The 24,075-nt window shown below is 49.4% G+C and overlaps 8 protein-coding genes across 8 annotated transcripts; 2 read left to right on the top strand and 6 right to left on the bottom strand.

Annotated features, from left to right (window-relative positions):
- Positions 1–1,515: 1,515 nt before the first annotated feature.
- Positions 1,516–1,773, bottom strand: BU25DRAFT_346006 (uncharacterized protein; the record flags this gene model as incomplete). The annotated part of the gene is made up of 1 exon (XM_033703069.1): positions 1,516–1,773. The coding sequence occupies one exon, from the start codon at positions 1,771–1,773 to the stop codon at positions 1,516–1,518; it is 258 nt and encodes an 85-aa protein (XP_033559611.1).
- A 1,396-nt stretch (positions 1,774–3,169) lies between these two features.
- BU25DRAFT_412848 (HET-domain-containing protein) lies at positions 3,170–5,775 on the bottom strand. Its single transcript, XM_033706891.1, has one exon. It carries the CDS (start codon positions 5,602–5,604, stop codon positions 3,532–3,534), a length of 2,073 nt encoding a protein of 690 aa, XP_033559610.1. The 5' UTR covers positions 5,605–5,775; the 3' UTR covers positions 3,170–3,531.
- A 297-nt stretch (positions 5,776–6,072) lies between these two features.
- Positions 6,073–7,893, top strand: BU25DRAFT_346380 (uncharacterized protein; the record flags this gene model as incomplete). The annotated part of the gene is made up of 2 exons (XM_033703094.1): positions 6,073–7,446; positions 7,501–7,893. 2 exons carry the CDS (start codon positions 6,073–6,075, stop codon positions 7,891–7,893), a joined length of 1,767 nt encoding a protein of 588 aa, XP_033559609.1.
- A 64-nt stretch (positions 7,894–7,957) lies between these two features.
- Positions 7,958–9,205, bottom strand: BU25DRAFT_121837 (NAD(P)-binding protein). Its single transcript, XM_033700440.1, has 4 exons — positions 9,015–9,205; positions 8,729–8,958; positions 8,324–8,670; positions 7,958–8,272 (listed from the first exon to the last, which is right to left on the bottom strand). The coding sequence occupies exons 1-4, from the start codon at positions 9,117–9,119 to the stop codon at positions 8,022–8,024; spliced, it is 933 nt and encodes a 310-aa protein (XP_033559608.1). The 5' UTR covers positions 9,120–9,205; the 3' UTR covers positions 7,958–8,021.
- A 601-nt stretch (positions 9,206–9,806) lies between these two features.
- BU25DRAFT_412846 (uncharacterized protein) lies at positions 9,807–12,713 on the bottom strand. Its single transcript, XM_033706890.1, has one exon. It carries the CDS (start codon positions 12,489–12,491, stop codon positions 9,927–9,929), a length of 2,565 nt encoding a protein of 854 aa, XP_033559607.1. The 5' UTR covers positions 12,492–12,713; the 3' UTR covers positions 9,807–9,926.
- Positions 12,714–14,433: 1,720 nt separating this feature from the next.
- On the top strand, positions 14,434–15,034 carry BU25DRAFT_346254 (uncharacterized protein; the record flags this gene model as incomplete). Its single annotated transcript, XM_033703085.1, has 3 exons — positions 14,434–14,523; positions 14,562–14,789; positions 14,810–15,034. Coding segments are annotated over 3 exons (543 nt in total), but the record flags the coding sequence as incomplete, so codon positions are not given.
- Positions 15,035–15,701: 667 nt separating this feature from the next.
- BU25DRAFT_474051 (uncharacterized protein) lies at positions 15,702–16,472 on the bottom strand (the record flags this gene model as incomplete). The annotated part of the gene is made up of 2 exons (XM_033710893.1): positions 15,702–16,329; positions 16,448–16,472. 2 exons carry the CDS (start codon positions 16,470–16,472, stop codon positions 15,905–15,907), a joined length of 450 nt encoding a protein of 149 aa, XP_033559605.1. The 3' UTR covers positions 15,702–15,904.
- A 5,863-nt stretch (positions 16,473–22,335) lies between these two features.
- BU25DRAFT_474049 (uncharacterized protein) lies at positions 22,336–23,592 on the bottom strand. The gene is made up of 2 exons (XM_033710892.1): positions 23,115–23,592; positions 22,336–23,035 (listed from the first exon to the last, which is right to left on the bottom strand). The coding sequence occupies exons 1-2, from the start codon at positions 23,418–23,420 to the stop codon at positions 22,613–22,615; spliced, it is 729 nt and encodes a 242-aa protein (XP_033559604.1). The 5' UTR covers positions 23,421–23,592; the 3' UTR covers positions 22,336–22,612.
- Positions 23,593–24,075: the final 483 nt, after the last annotated feature.

Raw genomic sequence — 24,075 nt, 5'->3', positions numbered from 1 at the left:
TCCTCAACTCACTCCTTACTGATCCTATGTGGTATCCCCACACTTGATCCCTTCTTTATCACTTATCCTTTTTACCACTTGTGGCATCCCCACACTTGGTCTCCTCTACACCCTTATCTCCAACAAGCCTGAACCATCCTTCCACCAATCCTTCCATCTCAGAGAGCAGTTGGTATCCCTAGCTGGCCCCCTCTCACATTTTGGCTTAAAGTTTGTGCTGAACAATGCACAGCAGGGCTGTCTATTGCAGGCTGTTGCTGATCTTAAAAGTGCTGGTCTGAAGCCTAAGACCCCTCCTGTACATGGAGCCAACTTCCAATAGCAATGGTTTAGGGTGTAGCACAAGGTGTACTTTATATGCTACCTAAGGCTTATACTAGCCAAGGGCCTGCAGTGAAATTGCCCCTGCTGATACTGATAGTTGTGTATTGGCGCAGTTCCACATCTGGCAGATGAGGAACTGCAGGTGCACAGACCATGCACAGACCACCACCACCAACCTAGCATGCTGGGCACAAGAATACTTATAGAACCACCCATGCCCTTCAGGAAGGGTGTTCTTAGCATATTAGAATGGTCTTCAGGGACTTTGAGTAGTATTAAAGGCTTCTTTAGGATGCTGGGTCTATGCGCTGTTCTGCTGTGATTTTTTTTCCTCAAATAATGGTTTCAATGGAATTTAGAACTCTACTGCATATTTCATATCTCTAGTCTTCAGACTTGCTAGCATGGATAAGCATTGTTCCAGTACATGTGCCACTGCCAGAAAGCAAAACACTTAGCAAATAATATACCATTGTGGATTATACTTAGACTACAGTGGTTGCAGCATAGAGTAAGAAACAAGCTGCATATTAGGCCATTGCTACTAGGTAACCTCTACTAAGGTACACTAGTAAGGTCAGCTAGCAAGAGCTTGATACAGTTGGAATTCCTGCACCTGTATTGACACAGGTAAGAGAGGACTCCAATATGGGTCCAAATCTGCTACAAGGTGTATGGGAGCACTGGGATAGATAGAACTAGGAGTAAACCTCTATTCCTATAGGTCTTGTACAAAAGGATACTCAAAAACTATATATTATAACTATGTACACAGCTCTGCTTATATACCTAACAGCTCAATGTAGCTCAGGGGATACTGGTACGTAGTAAGGTAGGGATTGGATAAGAGTTGGATAGCAACCGGGCAAGTAGTATGAGGAAGAACGGTTGGTATGGTTCTTACAGAGGCCTTCCTGGACCCTTCTGTCACTTCTAACAGTATTATCCCATGTGCAGGTGGTGGTGTTGCACTCAGCAATCTGGGCTTGCAATTTATTTGTTTTTGGTTAGTGTGGTCCTGGCTGCAACAGATCCAACACCACTACCCCAAATCTTTATTACCTAATAGTGCCACAACTATACCAACTATAGCTTAGTGAATGGTACATTTTTACTTGCAAATCCAAGCTCTATCAATCTGGCCCAATAAAGTCCAAAAAAATTTCTTAACCCTAATTGGTATTCTGTCCCTCATGGGTGCTCATCTAGCAGGGTAGGGTTGTGTCCACTTGTTTTATCTCTTGGTATAGGGATGTCAGAGCTGATTTGCAGTCCTGTATTGATAGGTGTTGGGCATGGTGGGTCTCCAGGGAGGAGAGGCTCATAGGCAATGAACTCAGGGGGGCCTTGAGGCTGGTGGTTGCATAGGTACCGTTGATGACAAAGTTGCCTTGCTGCTTCTACTGCCTGACTGGCAGTAGCGTGTTTACAGGTTCTGCCCCGAGGCATTTTCTCTGGTTTGTGGTTGACTGTATGGCTGGTAGAGTTGAAGAATAGCTCAGCTCTTCTTGTCTGAAAATATTGCTGATTTAATCAGATATGGCTTAGTGCAGTGCTGATTGTTCCAAATCAGGTTAGCCTGCTTTTTCTCCATCATCAATCTCAAGAATTACGTGCACACTGCTAGAATTAGTGTACTAAAAGCTCTGTACCCTTCTCTTTGTAGTTTCAGATGTATTATAGACTTGTCTACTGTGATGCTAGCTATTAAACATCTCCGAGAGGTGTTTTGGTTAGATTGCTAATTAAATACCTTTTAGGTTAGTAGGTTCTACCAAAAGTACATTCCTAGTTGTAACCTAGACACTGCCCACAGTCAAGACATACAAGCTACTCAAGATGCCGGACATCTTGTACTAACTCAAACAATGCATTGACAGCCTCTGTGGCTGTCATTGAGTACAGGTGCAGGTGCAATGTGCAGTGTTGGTTAGATTGCTGATTAAATACCTTTTTGGTTAGTGCATTCCACCAAAAGCACATTCTCAGTTAGAACCCCACACACTGCCCACAATCAAGAAATATATGCTCCTCAAGATGCTACATGTCTTGTACTTACTCAAACAATGCATTGACAGCCTCTGTGGCTGTCATTGAGTACAGGTGCAGGTGCAATGTGCGGTGTTGGTTGGATTGCTGATTAAATATCCTTTGGGTTAGTGTGCATGGAGAACAAGCTTTACCTGATTGGGCTATTGACTACCAACCCATACACTTTAAACAACATTAACACCACAACCACAACACCTATTGACAATATAAGGGCAGATCTGAACTCCTGGAGCCTTGGTCTACAATATTAGATGAAAATATCCACAACTTTTTTCCTAACCCTGACCCCCATTTGCCCCTTCATCACTTGAAGCGGCTGCAGTTATCCTTGCCCCACAACTCGGTCGCTCCGTTTTCTTCGGCTTCCCTGCCCGAAGTATCATGCCTCCACTGTTGGTACGTCTCCACAGGGCTCACAGAGTATTGCCTATTCAGTAGATGCATACAATACGCTTGCATTGAGCATTACTAAAAGGATAACTATATTATCTGTCACGGTACAGCCATGTACCGTTGTTGATGAGGATCACGTGAGGGCTGTTAAGCCGAGGCTTTGCCAAGAAGACTCTTCCTCACGCACCGCACCACTGCAATGTAGCTCTTCGAGCTACGTCTTGTTATAGAACCTGCCTGCAAGGTCTCTGCCTGCCGTAGATAGCTATACTGAACCAACACGATACTCTGATAGCTGCTCCTCCCCTGCCCACCTGCAGTGTACTGTGCTGCACGGTACGAACCGACCCCGCCCCGTGACATTATCCCTCACTGACAGATAGTCAACATTAAGGCTCTTGTTCTGTGTGACCAAGACTTCTCGTATTCTGCTGCAAAAGGATAATAAAGCAAGAGGTTTTGGTGGTGTAAGGATTAGGGCTTTCTGGGTGAGGCTTAATGTTTGTACTCCGCATAGTCCCTCACCGCACGGAAACCTTTCTCAGGCTACAAACCAAGATACTGTGGGGACTTGTAATAGCCAAGTGAGTAGAAGATGGTATTATGCATAGCGTATCCTACCTTCAGACCCTACCTTCAAAACTAGATGTTGTTTTGTCGACTTTTGCTCCGTTCATTCATGACGGTCAAGATTGTTTTTCAGCAGCTTCCCCAAGCACGGAATCCCTCTGTCAACTGAATTGCCTTCGCACACCCTCCTAGCTAAACTAGGTCAATTGCTTGGACATGGACCCCTCTGGTGGCCAGACTTTCTACCAAGACCTCCGATTCAACATATAGGTGGTCTAGGTGTGCTTGTTCAAGACTTTTCTCATAGTCCGTCAGATCAATGCCGAGCGAAAGAAGCCGGGGATCCATGCGGAGCAATTCACCGGTGTGTTCATCCTTACAGACCCATATTGACTTCCTGACTTGATCGACCTCAACTTCGGCGTTCACATGGCGCATACCACGTGGAAGGGGTCCTAGGACGCTTTCGCCCCAGTTCGCTCCGTCCAGGCTGCATGGACCTACCAACCGGTATTGACCATCTCTGGAGTTGCAAGAAGGGCGTATGACCATTAAGGGACCGCATCCGAAGATGGCACAGATCTCATCACCCACCTGGGCGCACTCCTGTCCGACTCCTAAGCCGATGAGGCCCGAGTCTGTTTGTAGTAAAGTGCGACCTGTCAGCCCTCTCAGCAGAAATGAGGAAACCTCCCTTGTCGATGTCTCCAAAGGTTTTGTTTGAAGCTGGGACAGATAGTCCCGTAGGATTTTGAGAAGTGGAAATGGCCCATTTGAGTATGAAGCAGCATCAATTTCCTTGTATCTATCGCAGCAAAGTACCCGGGCATATGCATCTAGGACAGTGCCTCCAGCAGGGTAGGCACCATCCATAGACCTCTGTCCGCACACGAGCAGATTGTGGACATCCTCAAGAGAGCGTGTGGCGTGGACTTCAGTTACTTTCGTAACGAAGACACCTTGAACTCGCAGTGCTCCGAGATCAGCGATTTCCCAAGCTCTGGGGATCGGGATTATGTCCATAGATGCTCGATAGTAGCCCCAGGGCGAAAGGACCGTCTGGTCGGCATACGTCCAGTCCGGTACCCAGCTGGGCCCTGACCAGCCGGCGTGTAATCGGCAGTCTTCCAGAATACGCAGGTCGCGATCAGTATCCTCCCGCAGATAAGCCATGGCTGCATCCCGGTATGTTTCGATTACCGTTTTCGTGTAATCGGGCTTGATGACTTGCTTGATACTCTCATCTGCCAGCATGGAGCGAACGGCGTAAATGCGGTCCCTCTTGTCAAAGCATTCAGCTCCTGAAAACAAAAGTCGTACCCATGACAAGTATATGCTCGACTTTTGCTCTAGCACTGGATGAACGTGGGCTATGCGATTGTTCAGTCGATGTTTGATCGTGGGGTCATCGTCGGATGTGCCCTTCAGATAGATGGCCCCCCACGCATTCCGGAATATCGCCCAAGGCATGGCCATGGTTCCGCATTGCACGTGAGAGCGACTCAGATCTGCAAGCCCTATCTCTTGACGAATCCAGAGTCGATCGAACCAGTCGCGGCCAAAGAGGCTGGAGACGGCGAGTGAGTCTTTACCTCTACATTCCAGCGGTATACCCGCATCGGCCATCCTTTCGTCACACGCCTCGGCTGGAAGACGCGCCGATCCTGCCGACGGCTGTAGGGTCTCCAGCCCAATGTCGAAGTCCACCTGCGAGCCCCAGATGTTGAGAAGCTCCATTGCTCGGTCGCTCTCATCACAAGCAGGGCCAAGCCAGACAACTACGCCGGCAGCTTGTGAGTACAGCGTTCCCATGAGAGCCACTTGTGGGCCCTTCTGGACCACTTCTTCCTGATCAATGCAGATGGCGTCGATCCACATGTCTCGGGGGCTGTCATCACGACGTAGATGACGCAAAGCAGAAAGGAGGTTTGCCCGGGCAGGCAGCCACTGGTGCCAGCTTTGATCGGCACGTTCTTCCTGCGTATTGAGGCCGGAAGATAGAGATATCTCGGTACGAACGAAAATTAGACCGGAATCGACCGGTGGGCCCCATGTGTATGACATTGCTTCATAGGTTGGCAACTGGTCTTGAATGTCTGTTGGGTCGGCCGGGCGGATGTCATCAACCTGGAAATCCTCGATTCGCAAGCTCACGTGGATGTCGTCGTCGAAGTGACCGGGATAGATCCTGGCGATGCGAATGTGTTGGCCGCCATCTCCAGGCAAGGCTTCGTACCTGTACCGACTTAGTTCTAAAAGGGGCATGTCTGCGGTAAGGGAGAAATAGATAGTCAACCAAGACGTGCGTAACGTGTTTTATCACCGAGCCGCCCACAATCACTAAGCCGCCACCCCTCACCCACATCGCGGCTATTACAGACTATTACCACCGCACCAGCACTACACAGAAACATACTATAGCCTATAATACTATTTCAGAGCGTTGCTATTATTAGGATCTATCATTTCTGCAGTGCACGGAATAAGGGTCAGAGTATAGCAGTAAGCGCGATGACGTCATGATGCCAACTTAGTCAATCGCTTCCTAGTGTTGCTTATCAATGTGACTTCCTTCACTCCACTAAACGGCATTCTTCTTCCTCTTCATTTTGTTCGTCCCAATATCGCCCAAGCGATGGCGTCTGGCAGTCCCAGCAAGTGGTTGCTTTACCTTTCAGCCCGCTCGTGCATACAGCCTTTGACAGCCCTGGAGACGTCACAAACGCCAATACAATGCCGCCTGACAGGCGTGTGAGAAATGGTGGCTGTTGGACTTGCAAGCTTCGCCGCAAGAAATGTGATGAGAGTCGCCCAATATGCGGCGACTGCAACAGCCTCAAGATAGATTGCAAGTACGGATCAAAGCCTTCTTGGATGGATGGTGGGGATCGACAAAGGCAGAAAGCCTTCTCCCTCAAGGAAGAGATCAAGCGGAACGCGGCACAGAAGAGAGAGAAGGCGCAAGCCCTCAACAAACCGACCGCTCACGCTGTCGACCACCGCGTCAATGTCATGTCTGATTTCACCATCCCACGGAGCTCGTCCAACGGCCAGCCTACTGTTCTTTCAGATCGAAACGAACGAATATCGGTGTCTCATAGTCGCACAAGTAACAATGACGAACTTACGCTTATGGCTTCTCTACCTTGGGGTCACCAACAACACCATCGCTCGGATACACTAGAGCGAGCCTCTGCTAACGAGATGAACTTCATCATGAAGTATCTTGACTTTATCTTCCCGGCACTGTTCCCGCATTATCAATCGCACATTTTCGAGACTGGCCGTACTTGGCTGCTACAGTTGCTGAAGAAGAGCAAAATCGCTTATCATGCTATTCTTGGCTTATCGTGCTTTTATTTCACCTTGGCGCTTACCGATGCCGAGAGAGGTGCAGAACACATGAGTTGCAAAGAAATGCGGTGGGAAGAAGTGGATCAGGAAAGCAAGAGGTGTTTCGTAAGTCTGCGTTCTGATGTACAAGCACTAGATCTGAGCTCAAGAGGCACGCTCACTACGGCATTGGAAAAGACGACGCTTATGATCAGCATCACTCAGGTCATCATATTTGAGATGACGATGGGTAGCTTTGCTCCTTGGCAGACGCATCTTCCTGCTGCCCTCACCTTATTCGAGGAGGTTATGGCGAGCCCTGAAGCACGTTTGTCACATCGAGGTCAACCCCAATCAGAGTTCGCTTCCGTACTGCTGGGCATTGGAGACCCGCTATGGACCAACCCAAAACCCAGCAATCACATTTGGTCGCCAGATCAAGCTGGCTTTCGCTTTTGTGCCGGCTTGTTAATATTCATCGATGTTATGGCAAGCGTCACCATTCGAGACACGCCGCGACTTCTCAATTACCACACCCAAATCCTTGCTGAGATTGACGATGGAACACCTGTTGTTGGTGATGCTGGTGTCCAGCTCTCATGCATCGTTGGATGTCATAACTGGGTCATCCGGTCAATTGCGGATATCTCAGTCTTGGATGTATGGAAAAGGGAACAAATTCGGTCTAATGATCTCTCCGCTACGGAACTCAACAATCGCGCCGTCAACATTTCCTATGAATTGGATCAGTTTATCGACACAACTCTAAGCCGCGTCACTGCCCGCGCTCAAGAATATCCAGATGGGGACGTTCCATTCCAACCGCAGCTTTCATCTTCAGGCAATGCAACAGCATTTTTGGTCTGGGCATATGCGGCAAAATTGTATCTATCAATTGTCACCGACGGCTGGCAACCTTCTGCCCCTAAAGTTAGAGCCAGTGTCGGTGAAATTATCGCTTTGCTCAGAACAGTTGCGCCAGTACAAATGCGTACTCTCGCTTGGCCACTTTGTGTTGCTGGTTGCCTAGCGCAGCGTTCTGAGCAACACCTCTTCCTAGGACTCATTGTGCATCTACCTAGAACCCTCAAAGCGGGCGCACTGGATGATGCTCAGCATATCATGCGAAAAGTTTGGTATCCCAAAATGCTGTTGGATGCTAGCACATGGGACCTTGCATCTTGTTTCGCCATCCTAGGGTCACCGATTTTGCTCGTCTGAGGACCATGTCAAGTCAATCAATCGAATTGTCTAAGACTATAGGCTATGCCGCGCCATCACTCTGACTGATCCGTGCTTATATTTCTCCAAGACTGCCAACCCTAATCGCATTTGAAACAGTTGACAACTCAATGGCCTTTCCAAGCGCCAATGATTGCCTTGATACTCATCGTCTTAATCTCCGGGAACTTCTCGTTCAACGAACCCTTCGTCGGATAATACATAATACCCGTGACAGCCCACAGTCCGAATTTAGACAAAATCTCCGCAAGCAAAGGCTTTGGAAAGAACTCGTACAGGTACGGGTGAGAAGGTAGCTCCGTGATCTCACCGTTACGCAGCTTTTCGGCTGAGTCGTAAGTGATGGTGAACTTGTCGCCTGTTCGCACGGTCAGCTTAATCATCCATATAGTTGAATCGTGATTCTTACCAGTCGCCTCCTCAGCCAGCTGGATGATCTGCTTAACCGACGCCTGATCGCTGTAAACGTGCATAACTTCATCCCAATTCTCCAAGCTCAATGTTGCTACAACAAACTTCGCGAGATCCTTAGTGTAAGTGAGGTTGATCATCTCATCACCAGTGGTTCCAGGAATCGCAGCTTTCCTATGCGCAATGTCTACAAAAATCACAAGAGGGCTGAGGTAGGATTCGACGTGTGGCATGCCGTAGTAGTCGAGGAAGAGTCCGTTGTGAATTTGCGTCCATTCGAGATCTGTCTTGCGGAGGACTTCGAGACTTTGCTCGCGGAATATGTTGGGTGCGATGCGCAGAGACCTGAGAAGAGGCGCTGTCAGCAACAGACTCTATGAACAACTCTTTGCAAAACACTCACACATCATCAGGCGTTTTATCACCCCAATTACTCTGCACGAAGCGCTTCACGGTAGCCGAATTGGTTGCCGCCGCGATTAAGTTGCGCTCTGATTGCGCGGCAACGGGGTTGTACATGACGATGGTGGAGATTACTGTGTGAACCTTGTGCTCGTCGAGAGTTTGGGTGATCTGATCGATGTTTTTGTAGTCAAGCGCGAATGTTGGGATGGAGAGCTCTCCTTGAGGAACCTTAAGATTGTAAACAATACATCATGAGAAAGACTGGATTTGGGTTAGATGCTTACCTTGCGACCGAATACAATCACCTCATGCGTTCCATCTATTTTTAAGGCATCGACGATAGTCTTGCCAACGTTACCGGTTCCTCCAACGACGGCGACGACGACCATGGTGTGTGTTCTTGTTGAGAAAGGGGAAGCGGGCGTTTCAATGGGTGTAGATGTGCTGATAATGTAGACGCTTGATATGAGCAAACTTCAGTGGAAGATCTCTTGATGACGCTGAAGATGTTGAGAACACTTCCATGAGAGAATCAGGCCCGCTTTATAAATGTTTCGTCACCTCAACCGGAGCAATCGATCGACCGCTGAAGCAGACCCCTTCCCAAAAGCAATAGCAGCGCGGACAAACTTCGAGCCCCGAGTAACATCTCCAACATGTTGAAGCTGCAGTCATTGTAGACGGCGGAGGCTACCACTGGATGATGGCCGCGGTCAGATTTTAGTGGAGGCACTAGCCCCAGTTGGCACACCCGCGCGGGCTTCTCAACATGGCATCTTACGAATGATCGACTTTTCTCATACCACAACCATCAGAATTGAATCACTCCTGGATTTCCGAAGCTGTTTGAGCGGGTCGTAATGCGTAAGCTTATTCAATAGTCATATTAATGTTACTAATATGGCACCAACAGCTACGGATGTTCGGTGCATTTCAGACACCGAGGCGACAATGAGGGAACATTCATGTCATCTCAGTACCCAGACCACGGGTCCGAGTGCATCATCACAAGTCTATGCCAACCAGCGCAGAAACAAAAGACGGATTGTTTATCAGACGAGATAGAATGCTCGTGACGCAGATCGTATTCTTGTTAACAGCAGTTTACTCAAGTCCCTCACGAACGCTGTACTACGATCCAAACGCCGAAATACTCCTCCATGGCACCCTGGCCATTGCAAACATTCAAACAATCATCAGTACAGTGGCGCACCATGGTATCTCAATAAAGCAAGCCAGTCTGAGCTCCTCTTTGTCGTCTCGCAACACTCGAGTACTGTCCACTCTCCAGATTCACCAATGGGTCGTGCTTTGCTGTTCAACACCAAATATTTTCCATCGACGATGCCAAGTTGCATGAGCTTTTCCACCCCAGCATAATTGTCCTTCCGGATCGCGTTGAGAACTGAAGGAAGTTGCGGTCGATGCAGAGCACGGCCTGCGTCCCACTGGTAGACCATATCGATGAGTTCGGCGTACCTGAACTTGGTTTCTACATCCTTATCCGTATCAGTGCAGAGCAAGATCGAGTCATATGCGGGTGGCAAGGCTGCGATCTCACCACGGCTGGCGGCGGCGGAGATGAAGTCGAGCAGAACACGCACGTTGTTCTTGTTGTTGCGCTTGATGGCGATGTCGAGTGCCTCGTAAGTCAGTTCTGGAGCCATTGGGAGCATTTCGAGCAACATAACTGTTGCTGCTTCTCCGCTTTCGCTTGCGGCGAACTGCAGGATGTTCATGTTCTCAATGGCAGGGTCTCGAGGATGTGCGCCAGATCGTAGAAGCACTCTTGAGACTTCCAGTCTGTCTAATGCAAGAGCAACAACGAACGGTAAGGCTTTGGTTTCTCTCTTGTTGCGCCTAAAGAAGAGCTCTTCTCTGACCAATGTCGGCTTGTGCTGGAGAAGAAGCTCGACAGCTTGCGCCGCGTCTGCCGATATAGCTCTGCCTAGCGGTGTCCTCAGCCCCACATCGGTCTGCGTGCGCTGAACGAGGCTAAAGTTGAAGTCTCTATCGACAAGCAGATGAAGTATACGAAGCGCGTCTTCCGGTCTCTTTTGCCACGTCTCTTTGGTTAACGCATTGACGGGCGATACAAAGCGGGTCTTCTTCTCCTGGTGTTGCTGCAAATCGTCTTCCCTCTCATAGTCCTTTGGTGCGCCTTTCAACGTCAACATTTCTTCAACTGTATCGGCCCAGCCAGCGCTCACGAAACAAGCAAGTGCTGAAACTTCGTAAGTGGTTTGCCAAGGTCGATATTGGTAGTTGGCAGATTGCAGCTCGCTTTTGCTGTCGAACAAGCCTGACACAAGAGCGGTCGGGTCAAATCTCGAACTGCCCATGATGAACTTCATCACGCTCATGCCATCCTCAACGTTCTTCCACCGAGATATGCCGTCCAGCACACTCGACTTCGGCAGGCGTACTTGGGTCTCAGCCCAGTAGTGTTGTGTGCTCTCAATTTCTCGTGGCCATTGCTCAGTCATGGGATTGGCACCATGAGAGGCGATAAGACAGCTGGCGAGCTCTGCGTGGCCCTTGTATGCAGCCGACAGAAGCGCATAGTCAGTAGGGGTATACTTGACCTTTAGGCGAACTTCACCGTAACTCGCACCATTGCGAAGTAAAAAGTCCACAACTCTTGCGTGCCCTGCCGCTGTCGCCTTAGCCAAGGCTTCGTGCTTGGTCTTCTTTGTTCTGCCTGCGGGATCCGCGCCCATCGAAACCACAGCTTTCACGAGGGATAAGCTGCCCTCCTGTGCAACCTCTTCTAAGAGCTGATTCAAGACCTCTGGAGAGGTGCCTCCGCTGCTGGTGCCTGCTGTGTTTGATCTTTTGAAGGGAAAGCCTTTCTTGATCGACGAACTTGTCGAGCTTTTTCTGCTTGATGTGATGTCTTTCTTCTCAAGACGGCGCGCAATTTCGGCCGTCGCCTGATTTGAGGTCATGTCGGGCGCCTCATTCTCATACGCGCCCGTCGTGAAAGCAGCTACCGAGAACTTGGGTTTCGAAAAAGAGCTACTTGGAGAGCCAATTGAAGGCGAGCGAATTTGTACTGAAGTGACACTGCTGCTCTTTGTGCTACTCACGGTACCCATGCGAGATAATGTTGCCGGTGGGAGATTGGTTGAACTCATAAGCAATCGCAGAGGCGCAGGGTGTTGTCCCCCCAGATTAAGCGATGCCATCGAGTCACGAATTCCACCTTCGCTGCTACCTGCGTTGGACATTGGTGGCGTCATAGGCATTGTTGTAGCCCTTTTGAACATCAGAGGCTGCGGAGTGTCCGGATTTGAAGGCGATTGCGGTACCAGTGTTGGCGCTTGTGACGAATAGTATGGGCTGCTCTGGGGCATGTGAGATCTTGTAGATAGCGGCGCCGGTACTGTGCTGGGCGACGACACTGAATGACCCATAAGTGGCCTTGGGAAACGTTCATTGAGTATCAAGTCTGCCGAGTACCCAAGTGATGAAGTTCGAGGCGGAGCCTCCTTCGCGACCTGCAGGCCTTCTGCATGTCTTCTGTACTGTGGTACATGCGCAGCTAGATCATAAGATGCGTTGGCAAATTTCGAAGCTGTTGGCCGTTGATCTCTAGGGGAAATCGATGGTGCAGAACCATTCAGCTCCTGAACAGTCGTTGTGGCCAGCTTCGCCGGTCTTGCGTAGTCCCATTGTAGTCCTCCATACATGGTAGCGTATTCTTCTAGTCCATCTGCAAAATGACCTTCCGGATTCTGTGTTATAGTTTGCTGCTGCATGTTGAGTGTCGCGCGTTACACGCTGTCCAGGAACCTGGGTGTCAAGGATGGGTATGTCGGGCTGGAGGGAGATGAAGCGGGGTAGGAACCGCTGCCTAGCTGTTATTGATTGCCTTCCTGACAGCCACCATGCGGCTGAGAGGCCGTATCAAGACAGATGCTAAGCAAAACTGGGACTGCAGGGCTGCAGTTATTCAACGAAACAGGCCCATCCGGCGCGGCACAGGAATGAGGTTCCATCGTGAGCTGACCGACGGCAGAAACGGAGATGGATACGAATGTATACGATCTATCCTAAAGAGCGGGTGGGGTGGGGGAGAGTCGCTACGGACTGCTGAGAAAGGTGATTGAAGTCCCACGTGGGGCCCTTGATTGGTCGATCTTACCGCTTGGCGACAACGCCTCCAATTTCACTACCTTATCCATCACTTCTTAAATACCTTCGGCACCATCAACTCACGTGCTTAAAACATCATGATACCAACGTTCTCATCAAGTGCATGAAGATAAAGTCATATCAGTCCTGCGGCAAGGCATTGATGTCGCACACTGTTCTCAAAGGACTAGCGTTTCTTCTGCGTGCTCTCATTGGTCAGCTCTCTTAGTCAACCTGTTCTCGCACTGAGTTCATATTCAGGGTTATCCATAGCACTCAATCGACAGTTCCTCCACATTCATCACACACTGGCAAAGTTTACCATGTGCATGTAGTATCGTCACACAATGTTGAAAGGCAAAAGACTAATCAAGAGCTTATGACTGGAGATATTCAGACTGGAGAATAACATCTTGAAATGACTCCGAAGCAATGTTATGAGGTCAGATGCCTCTGATCGTATAGAAGACTGGATAAATTACCTTTTGACGATCAACCGCTGTGCGAACGATCATCTAACAGGAGCCAGGTCGTCTTGGACATGATTTCTGCGCAGCGCAATGATAGAACCATCTGTATCTCCGCCGGCGACTATGCTTTCGATGGTATAAATTTCAAGAGGTCATGAATCAAAGGCCATACACTCGAGTCGCAGGAAGCTCGGTCATACATCGGCCTTCATTGAGTCTTAGTCTGATCCTTCAATGTCATGGACAAGACCCAAATCCTCAAATCTTTTCCAAGCAGCAACGCATACACGTATAACGAGTTGATATGAATCACTGATAAGGGAAGCTCCTGGTGATACAATTGCAACCAAAGTGCAGCAATGGAAGTCTATCATAGGCGTTGTGGTTGATTCATTCATCCTATCTACGTTGAGGTTGAAGATAGGCCCGAGGGGTCAGACCTCCTGCCCTGCTGATTGGATGGAGGCCTGCTCTCTCCCCATCCAAAGTTCGACAGGACCAGACTGCTCCAACTTCAACTTAACGCACCTCACGGGCGAGCTGATCTGTTAGGGAGCGTGGACAATACGCATGTGGAAAGAATTGAAGGAATGGACTGAGGTTGTATTGGGTTAAGCTACGAACAATATGTATAGGTGAGCGACAGTAAACAACGTTAGTGTAACGAGGCAGTCACCCTCATGGCAGGTGAGGTACAACAGGTGAGGTACGACAGGCAGGAGTCACCCTAAACCGTGGCATGATCACTTTTGCCAAGAAGTACTAAAAGCCTAACAACTCTCCCAATTTTTGACATATCCTATTGAAATTTAATTTGATGTATCCCATAATGATTGCCAAATTGTATGGACCTCCCTGAATTTGGGACCGTGATACAGACAGTGAATGTGCACCGTGGTTTTGCTGTGCGGGCAAGTTTGTGAGTGGTCACTATCCACGTGTGTCCTGCAGTAGGTCTACCAACGTGTCACACCTGTCGAACCAAAGACATACAGCCACTCGGAAGCTCTCGCTTCTGTAAGGCGTAGGAAACATGAGCTAGCCTGCCAGACTTAGGGGGGTCCGTACATTTTGGCAAGCACTGATATTAAATTAGCTAACATCCTACCTCACAAACCTGAACTCCATATACCGATCCCTCACCCACGCCCTAATCAAGCTCCTACCCGGCGTAGGTGTCTCTGATGTTTCGGAGGGGTGAACTACTCAGTCAAACCACGCTAGTCCCATTTGGGTAATGGATACCCGTGGAAACCATCCCAACAGATTCTGGACTTGTTCTGGACTTTTGGCGCCCCAGGCGCTGCTTCGGCCGCAGGTCAGGCTATGGTGAGTGCGGAGAGTCTCGACAATGACCATCCCAGAAAACATGTCAACAACCTAGATGGCTTGCCGTTGAGGTTGAGGAGTGCGCATTATGCGTTGATGGAGAACTTTCTTGATACGCCTATTGTTCAACACATCAAAACTAGAGGCTAATGGGGTGTAAAAGATTCGCGCTCACCGCTGCTCTGGCGCAAGTCCTTGCGCCCAACGATGCGCAGATCGTGAATCTGCTTGGCTTTCATGTCATTGCGAAGCTGCTTGTGCACTACCCAGCGTATCTGGGCAACATTGCTCTGCCCAGGACGCTGGCGCACATCAGTGCAACGATTGCGTTGATAGACGTGGGCTGGAGGCTGGCTACTGGTGCATAGGCAAGTTCACGAGGAATACGTGAGGGTACACTGAGGAGAGAACAGGAAGCATGGGTAATGTCGAGGGTTCGAGCTGTCAGGAAACTTTTGGATAGTGATGAGCAACAAACGATCATGCGAACAGGTGTAGCGAGTGGAAATGAGGTGAAGGACAGCAATGTAGGTATACAACTACCGGATGAGGTAATAAAAAGAGGACCAGCAAGTGCGCAGCATAGTGAAACATCTGCTGTAGTGTTTATGCCTGTGTATGCCTGCGAGTTCGCCTCGTGGAGCTCATGACTGAGTACCAAAGGACCGGTGAAGTTGAAGCGGCCTTGATAGAATTGTGCTTCATAAGTGTCTGCGACGATGTCTCCATCAGCACGAGGCTGGAACTGGTATGGATACGTCCGCATCGTCAGAAGTAGCGCTAGTTAGCGTGTCAAAGTCGACGTCACCGACACAGGCAGGATGTCCGCCACCACAGCCAACAGCAGTGGAAACGTTCTGCCAGAAAGCTTCTGCGTGCTCATGGCCAGCGTCAGGAACAAAGCCAGGGGACATGACGTAAGCTTGCTTGAACAGCTGCTTAGCGTGATCAGCAAATCGAATCAGCTGGAAGAGTATCTGGCTTCCACCAGCAGAGAAGCCATGGCAGTGACGGTATCTGCATCACCTCCGAATTCGCCAATGTACTTCTGGACCCACCTGAACGCGTGCTCGACGTACCAGATGGCAGCACTGGTAGTACCACCCTTATGGGCGTATGTTAGTCCATTTGTCGGGAAGCGTGGACAGTGCGCATATGGGAAGAATTGACGGATTGAACTGAGGTTGTATTGGGTGAAGCTACGGACAGTATGTATAGGTGAGTAGCTGTAAACAACGCTAGTGTGACGTGGCAGTCACTCTTATGGCAGGTGAGGTTCGACTGGCAAGAGCGCCCTGAACCGTGACACCATTGCTAAGTCCATTGATGCCCAGTCGGTAGTTGTACGAGCCGAATATGAGCTCGGTGCTTAGGTTGAAGAGGCCCTCTGGTGTATTCTCGGCTTTCGAGCCGCCGGTGAAACCACCACTGTATGTCCAGACCAGAACTGGCAGCTTCTTGCCCTCCAGGATGTTTGCTAGTGCCCAGACGTCCATGGACAAGCAGTCTTCCGCTGGATTGCAGGCAACGAACGAATTTGCAAGATCACCGCTATTGACCTCAGACTCCTGTTCGAGCCATTGCGGGGCAGCGAATCGAAGGTCGCCGGTAGGAGCGGTGGGAAGCGCAGAGATCAAAGTTGCTCCACCAAGCGAGAGGATGGCTGTTGTGAATCACATATCAGGGACAAAAATTCTGAGAAACGACAGGAAATCTCGAAGGGCTGAGAAAAAGACGGTTGAGAGTGACTTATGAGATGAGAATACTCGAGCGCAACCTACTCAGGTCAATACGGCCTACATCCATAGCCATCTACGTCAATCTGCCGTCTAGCCTTCACGGACGCGTACAATTCTCTGGTGACGGCCTTCATTGGGTGTGACTGCTGAGCGGCGTGTCAGTGCCCAGGGAACGTTCCCTCAGCCCTATGAGGCGGTTTAAATCTGTCCGCTAGCCGTATTTGGCCTAGCTTCTTCACAGCGTTGATCTATTTCACATAGTCGTAGCTCAAAAAAGATTAATGACACAATGCTTCTCAACTGTTCCTATTGATACGGCGACAAGGAGCTATGCTGGAGTATGGCCCAAGTTTCGAAACATTGCTAGAACCTCTTTGCCTGCGTTGATCTACTCAGCCTTGTCGTATGTCCAATGGCCACCCCAGACGTGACAAGTGGTGACAGCAGTGAACTACGCGTTCAGCCACTTGGGGAAGGGTTCCACGCACAAGGCATTGAAGCGGAAGGTGCGTTTGTCAATGTGGTCGTGCGTACGCGGCTGCGCGCAACTTCATTAATAGAGATGAGGCGCGGAGAATGTCCTACCCTGGTTATCAGATCTAGATGTCGCACAGAGCGTCATTAGCATCAGATATGCAGGCGCAATGAGGACGAAGGTTCGGTGCTAGATTGGTGGGCGGTGAGATGAAAGGTGGACGCGTTGCCTGAGGAGGCGGGGCCTGAAATTCCGCTGAACCTCAAAGTCAGGACTCAACACTATGCAACGAGCGATTCTTCCTCACCTCAGATTTCAATGACCTTGTCCTCAATCAATTCTTCTAGTCTCGTCCTCTGTCCCCAGAATCTGGTGCAAGAATAACAAAAGACAACGTAGCTCCGGCGCACTCTGACTTTTGAGTAACCAACAACGACTATCTTCACTCAAGCATTCAGAAGCACGAGACAGCAGAGCCATCAAGCCCATTGCCGTCTTCGAGAAAGTATTGCGGCGTTGTGGATTTCCCCGCGTCAACTACCTCCATACGGTCGATTGCAAGACCAACCGTCAAGTTTGACACGGCACAGAAGAGAAACGCAAGAAATCATAATCCATCAATTTGTGTGTTCCCGCCGCTGGATTACAGCTGCCCTCGAACAGAGGTGCCGAGGTGAGGACGGTGAAGAATGTAGAAGTTTAATCAACAAACGCCTTGATGGTGTGTCGAAAACATTACACAACGCGTCAAGCTCCCCAAAAGCTCAACGGATTTGTTGTCTTGTTGGCGAAACTTGCAATGGGTAAACGTACCAGTACCCTACAGTTGAAGTTCTCTACCCCATGATCATATCTTCTTCACCATCATACATACTCCTTGTACATGCTTACAACAGGCCACAGGTCGCTGTTGAAGCAGTCACGAATTTTGGCTTCACCTGGATTTTGGTATGATCTGTAACGGTATATAAAGCCTTCTGAACTCTAGAGTTAAGTAGGTCGGCCTTTTTGACCGCGACATCTTCTCTCGTCTCGACCAACGGCACGAGAGCGGGGGTCTCGACGCTAGTTGAATAGCACGAAGAAAAACACCTCTCTTCTATTTTCACTTCCTCCGACTTTGTCTCGTCAATCTGCCTCATAGACATACCCTCGAGCATGTCGTCAGCAGGGAGCTCCGATACTGCTAAAAGCAGTCAACGCAGTCGTCCAAGTATTTCGTAAGTCCAATCCTTGACAATTCTATGCGGGGCCTGACAACCCCTCTTCAGCGCCCCAAATCTGGCGTCCACTACTGTCATTGTCGGCGAGGAGGAAGACGCTTTGTCATTCATGAGTCTGTTCTCACGCACTATTTTGATTTCTTCCGCCCGGCTCTCACCGGAAATTTCAAGGATGCTGAAACCAAGGCGGTGACGCTGAGAGGAAGAATCCGCAACGTTCAAGCTCTTTTCCCTCTGGCTCTACTACCAGAGCTTCCCCAATCGGGAAAAACACCACGATCCGGAACTTGTGAGCGCATTTAATGATAAAGGCTTGCTGGATGACGAGGCTTTAGTGAAGCTGTATGTCTTCGGTGACTAATATGTAACTACGTGGCTTAAGTCACATGATATTCTATTGAGGAAGGCACTGCCCGAGGGCAAGTGCACTTACCACTGAGCCAAGAGCTCCTGTACACAAACACCACGAGACAGCAATACAATCATTGACCACAGTCTCTGACCGATACTGCTCACGCAATTACAGTTATGAGCCCGGCTGTTGACTTCAACTGCTGTATTTGCTACTGCATGCCAACGAGCTATTGACTGATGTCAACAGAGCTACGTCATCGAACCGCTACTGAGAGCCTCCTCGGGCGCACTGCTCCATACGAGAGTCGACATCTGAGAGCCGATAGAGCCTGACTTGAGAAGCCTGCAGACTGAGAGGAATAGATCTTTCTACAAAAGGGTAGCACGGACAGGCATCACCTGTGGTCAATGGTCAATCCTGACCTCGACAAGATAGCCCTTGAGAAGCTTGAGGAACCACCAGCTATCAAACCAGAGCAATACCATGATGAGACAGAAGAGGACACCAGCATTGTACTCAGGCACATGACAACTGAGGGGTTCCAGAGTAAGCTGGCAAATGGTAGGGGTTGGGTTGGGGTTGCACAGACTGTGGGTAGGGGTTGGGTCGCACAGACATTGACACAGCCAATCAAGTATGTGATAGCCAGCTGTGATAAAAGGCTCTGATTGGCGATACCCTAGCTGGGTCTGACGTAATACAACCCTGTTGCGATTTGTGCCTTAAGCAAAGCTTGTAGACACTATTCGATTGGTTCTTGGGGATGAGCAGAGGTACAGAAAGCCCGTAGGGATTGACAGTCACCTAAGCAAGGCTCGGGTGGTCAGGGGTAGACTATCCGGGCGAGGCGGTAGTAGCCTTTGTAATAGTCAGGTAGTTGTCTAGTCAAAGACCGTGGCGACTGGTTGCAATGAGTAGTACAGAGTATACTGTCTGGCTCAAGAGCAAGTGAGATTCCAATAACAAAGTTGATTGATGAGGTTGAACACGATGCCATAAGGGCAGCGTGTCTACTTGTTATATACTTTAGCAGGAGGATTTGCTCAGATTGCTTGGTATCGAGTATACTGCTCATACCAAGTATACTGACGCGGCCTAACTTGCTTGAGTTGCTTGACCAGGATTGATGATCATACTGAGTATCGCTGACGCGTCCTAACTGCTTGAGTCGCTCGAGTTGCTCAACTGAGAGTGATGATCATACTGAGTATCGCCGACGCGGTTGTTACAATCAAAGGGCAACCCGCAACAACACTGAACGAACAGGACTACGCAACGATACGAGAGGAGCCGAGGAACTGTGGTATTGATCGACCCGAGCAGTGGGCTGCGTTGGCAATACTCAGTATGATCATCACTCTCAGTGGAGCAACTCAAGCAACCAGAGCAGTGGGCCGCATCGGCAATACTCGGCACGAGCAGTATACACAGTACGAGCAGTATACACAGTACGATTGGTATACTCGGTACGATCAGTATACTCGGTACCGAGCAATCTGAGCAATCCTCTGCTCATGTATATAGCAAGTAGACACACTGTCCTTATGGCATTGTGTTCAACCTCGTCAATCAACTTTGTTATTGGAATCTCACTCCCTCTCGAGCCAGACAGTATACTCTGTACTGCTCATTGCCTCAGTCGTCACGGTCTTTGACCAGACGACTACCTGACTATTACAAAGGTTATTACAACCCGCCCAGATAGTCTACCCCTGACCACCTGAGCTTTGCTTAGGTGACTGTCAACCCCTACGGCTTTCTGTACCTCTGCTCATCCCCGAGAACCAATCGAATCGTGTCTACAAGCTTTGCTTAAGGCACAAATAGCAACAGATATAAGAGTGTAGAAGAGACCAAGTATGGGAATACCACAAGTGGTGAAAAGGATAAATGATTAAGAAGGGATCAAGTGTGGGAATACCACAAAGGATCAGTGAGGAGTGAAAACAAGTATTGAATTGCTGAATTGCAAGCATGAGTTATCTGAACAGGAGGGCAGGCTGCCTTTATAGACAGACTGCTGTCTCCTTGTGAGGTCAATATAGGCAGGCAATCGGACACAGGATGGATTGGGGCCGTCTGAGGCCAGATGGAATGAGATTAGACGAATCCTTGATGGCTGAGCCTCAAGGTTCGTGAGGAATACATACAGGTGGCCCGTGAGCCTCCGGCCCAGCTCCGGAGTCTGTCCTGTTGAAATAGACACCTGAGAAGGATATGGGTGAAGTAGATTGATTAAAGTATCGAACAGAATCTGGGAAGAAGTACTATATAAGCCCAGCCTCCTGTGATGACATGACCAGCATTTGTCATGTCCGAGGGCTGGCTGGTACATGTAAGGAGAGAAATACCCGTGACACTCCTCTAAAGTTCATGACGTCGTGTACGGTGCAATGCTCAATTCGAGTGAGATTCGCAGGAAATTGCGCAAACAAGAACGGGGTGTTCTGAATGAGCAGCCTGATCCGAGTTTGAGAAATCCTCCATCCGTGGCATATAGGTTTCAGGGACTAGCAATCACGTATCACCATTGTTTAAAGATAATGGCAGCATTGTTTTACTTAAGGAAGTACAGTTCTGCCCAATCACCCCATTGTCGAGTCGGAAGTCATGGTCGCACCTATTTGCTATGATGGCGATTCGGCCGGTGTCGTGACAACATTGTCGACGTTTCAGAAGAGTCAACGCGCCCGCAGCATTGGTTGTTGGACGTTTGTCGTAGTGGCCTTTGCAGTAAATCTTGATCTGGCGTTGAACAGTATTCCCTACGACGAACCTTGGGTGGAGCGAGTCTGCAGCTTCGATGGCGAGTCCGGCGTCAGGCATAACAAACAACCGTGCAAAGTCGTAACGCACGAGTTGAGTACCTATGTTCTTGAAGTTTCGACCTAGTAGAGACTTCATGGCATCAATGATGTCCCAGAAGTTTCTTAGGGGTATGCAAACAACGCTGGACGTGAGTTGCCGAAGATTATCGTCAAGCGATTGGTATGGACGACTGTCCTCTTCGGCTTTGAAATCTAGACGGAATTTGGACGGGAACGAAAGTCCATTGCTGCGCCGAAAATTAGCACAAGCTTACTTCCTGCACAAAGCGGACAATGTAGTCGCGTATAGTAGGGCAGTCTTGGGCGCAGATATTGATGAACGTACCCTAGGCTTCTCGCAGATTGCCTTACGTGGAGTTGGTTTTAAGCTCGTAGAGCGAATTTATACATGTGGTGAGCTGATTGCTGGCCGCGAATAGCGGGGGCGATGGACGGCCCGACTGTAGATAGCATGAGGTTCTAGAGGTGGGCATCGTGTATGTGCCATTGATCAAACTCCTGGTTTCGGCGCAGCTTTTCCGTGCGTTTGCCGTTGTTGAACGGGCGAACGTACTGATTGTACTCCTCGGCGGTCTTCAGCGTAGCTTGTATAGCTGCCTCATCCATCTTTGTGGCGATCTGTGCGTGCTTCAGCACCGTTGAGTGGCGGCGTTGATGGTTTGTTTATTCCAGTCTTTCCAATTCTTACCGTCTGCATGGAGCTGGACTGAGATACGGGCCGCTAAGGCGTTTGTGGCGAAGGCCTGCAACATGATGAACCGTGGTTCTATGATTTGGGGCTTGTCGCTGTTTTGCTGCCAGTTGTACGGCCCGTAGGTCGCGCACTGCTGACGCGTTTTGTTGTTGTTGTTGTTGTGAAAGTGACGAGACTGGAACGCAACAGCACTTCAACAGATTGTGTGCGGCGGAAGACGGGCAGAGGGACTTATAACCTGTCAATAGAGACAAAGTGAGCCGCGTTGTTTTTGCTAGCAGCTATCTGCGTGGTGTTTATCTACCCGGAGAGAAGCTGTAGGCGCTAGCCAGAAAGAGGAAGGCGCGGAGCCTATAGAAGAAAGGGACGCAGTCAAGGTACCGTCTGATAAGCCTCCTGGTGAACGACCCAGGCACGAGTGTACCATCGGTCAAGACTTGTTGTCGGAGGGAGTGAAGATATCCACCGATCGCCATCTGTTTGCTAGCGGTCCGTTGCAGTGTTTGCTAACGGTCCGCTGCACTGATCGTCCAGCTCATTCGGTTAGCTCGGTTTGCTTCCCCAACCGTTCACTGCTATTCCCTTCTACTATATAGTCTCGATCGATTCTAGCCAATAGCTCGTAAGATCGATCAACATCTCAACCCTTCAACACTTGTTCTGTACAGAACGCCGAGAATCAGGTAGCAGAACTCGTAGTCGATCATGCTACGCACCCTGGCCTTGTCCAAGAACATCAGCGCTTCGAGAACGTCGAGCTGTGCCTGTGTATCAATTTCGACATCCAGAAGCCCAGCCGTAACAATCGCCCTGTTATAGACGATATCCTTGGAATTTATATCGAGCTCCTGCTCGTCTTCGTCGGCTTTGAAACTGTGCTTGGTCAGCTGTGACAGACATTCCTGATCGATCCAGATCATGCAGGTTTTTGCGATATCCACAGCAAGGTCCAGAACATCGTCCAAGGCTTGGTTGGCGAACTTGTCCGTTGAGGCCTCGCATTTGGTGCTGTCGTGGTGCCGGCTTTTTATCTCGAGGTGGCCAACAGTAAGAGACTGCAACATAGTGCTGGCAGGAGTCCACAGCATAACCGCCTTCTTGAACGTATTCGAGGGTGGGTTTGATCAGACGAACCTTGTGAGGTCTCCACGCATGTGGAAACTCAGGATACGTTGAGCAAACATGGCATGCAAAGCTTTCGGAGCCATGCGCGTGTTCCTTGTGTGAGCTCGATGCTTCGACAACCTTCACAACACCGTCATCGTAACACATCCTCTGAGCGAACACCAACATTCCATCCTCATCGTCACTGTCGTACCGAGGAACTTTGACGTCTGTGTCGTCGTAGACAGGGAATTTGATGTCGTTCATCGCCCAATCCAAAGCCTTTGCACGTTCAATTTTGTGCTTCGAAAGCTCTGCTATTCCTCCGAGGTCCATGGAGCGCGGATCGGGTTCGGAATCCACAAGATCGTTCTTTAGCTTGTATTAATTCGATCGGTCTTGTGTCAGGTCTATGTCTTGGTTGTCGTCAGACCGCCCGCATTTTTGTCGTCAGCTGTCTCTTTCTATTCCGTTTTGTGGTTTTATTTTTTGTTCAAGATAGTGTAAGGTATGAAATGCAAGACAAGAATAAAATTAAAATATAAAAGCAATTCCAAGAATTCATATCAAATTGCCTGTATTCGCAGGCAACCGGTGCAAGGCTGAAACGCCAAGTGTGCAATATGGCTGAGTCTCAGCAGAACGCTTTACCTGCATGCCTTGCCACCGCAGACCACTCAAAACAAGCGAGCAGCTGCTAGAACACCACGCAGCCCAGCCTTCAACTTGCTATTGCCCAACAACTAGAGGAGAAACAAAAGGTTTAAATAGACAGAATTAAAGAGTAAGCAAATCTCTACCTTTATACAGCTTTGTAGAGTTTTAGTGAAAAGGGAGGGTGCAGAACAAGCCTACAACAACAGGCACCCTTTGCGGTACGAACATTTCTTGAAACTGGGTGCTTGCGCCAGCGCGTATGCAGTCTGCGCTAAGCTTGTCCATTGGGGGCGGAGAGAATTTAGTTATCAAGACCGTGAGAGGTGTTCAAGAA

Source organism: Macroventuria anomochaeta (genome assembly GCF_010093625.1).
Source record: "Macroventuria anomochaeta strain CBS 525.71 unplaced genomic scaffold BU25scaffold_26, whole genome shotgun sequence".
Classification (NCBI taxonomy): Eukaryota; Fungi; Ascomycota; class Dothideomycetes; order Pleosporales; family Didymellaceae; genus Macroventuria; species Macroventuria anomochaeta.
This window is presented reverse-complemented; position numbering and strand designations above follow the sequence as displayed.

What these genes read in the sequence shown, in the direction of transcription:
- BU25DRAFT_412846 (XM_033706890.1), bottom strand. Translation starts at nt 12,491, where the DNA reads ATGCAGCAGCAAACTATAACACAGAATCCGGAAGGTCATTTTGCAGAT.
- BU25DRAFT_412848 (XM_033706891.1), bottom strand. Translation starts at nt 5,604, where the DNA reads ATGCCCCTTTTAGAACTAAGTCGGTACAGGTACGAAGCCTTGCCTGGA.
- BU25DRAFT_474049 (XM_033710892.1), bottom strand. Translation starts at nt 23,420, where the DNA reads ATGGACCTCGGAGGAATAGCAGAGCTTTCGAAGCACAAAATTGAACGT. An exon ending in ATGCGTGGAGACCTCACAAG is followed by an intron (nt 23,036 to 23,114) that starts GTTCGTCTGATC and finishes ACTATGTTGCAG; the next exon opens with TCTCTTACTGTTGGCCACCT.
- BU25DRAFT_121837 (XM_033700440.1), bottom strand. Translation starts at nt 9,119, where the DNA reads ATGGTCGTCGTCGCCGTCGTTGGAGGAACCGGTAACGTTGGCAAGACT. An exon ending in GATAAAACGCCTGATGATGT is followed by an intron (nt 8,671 to 8,728) that starts GTGAGTGTTTTG and finishes GCCTCTTCTCAG; the next exon opens with GTCTCTGCGCATCGCACCCA. An exon ending in GCTGGCTGAGGAGGCGACTG is followed by an intron (nt 8,273 to 8,323) that starts GTAAGAATCACG and finishes CCGTGCGAACAG; the next exon opens with GCGACAAGTTCACCATCACT.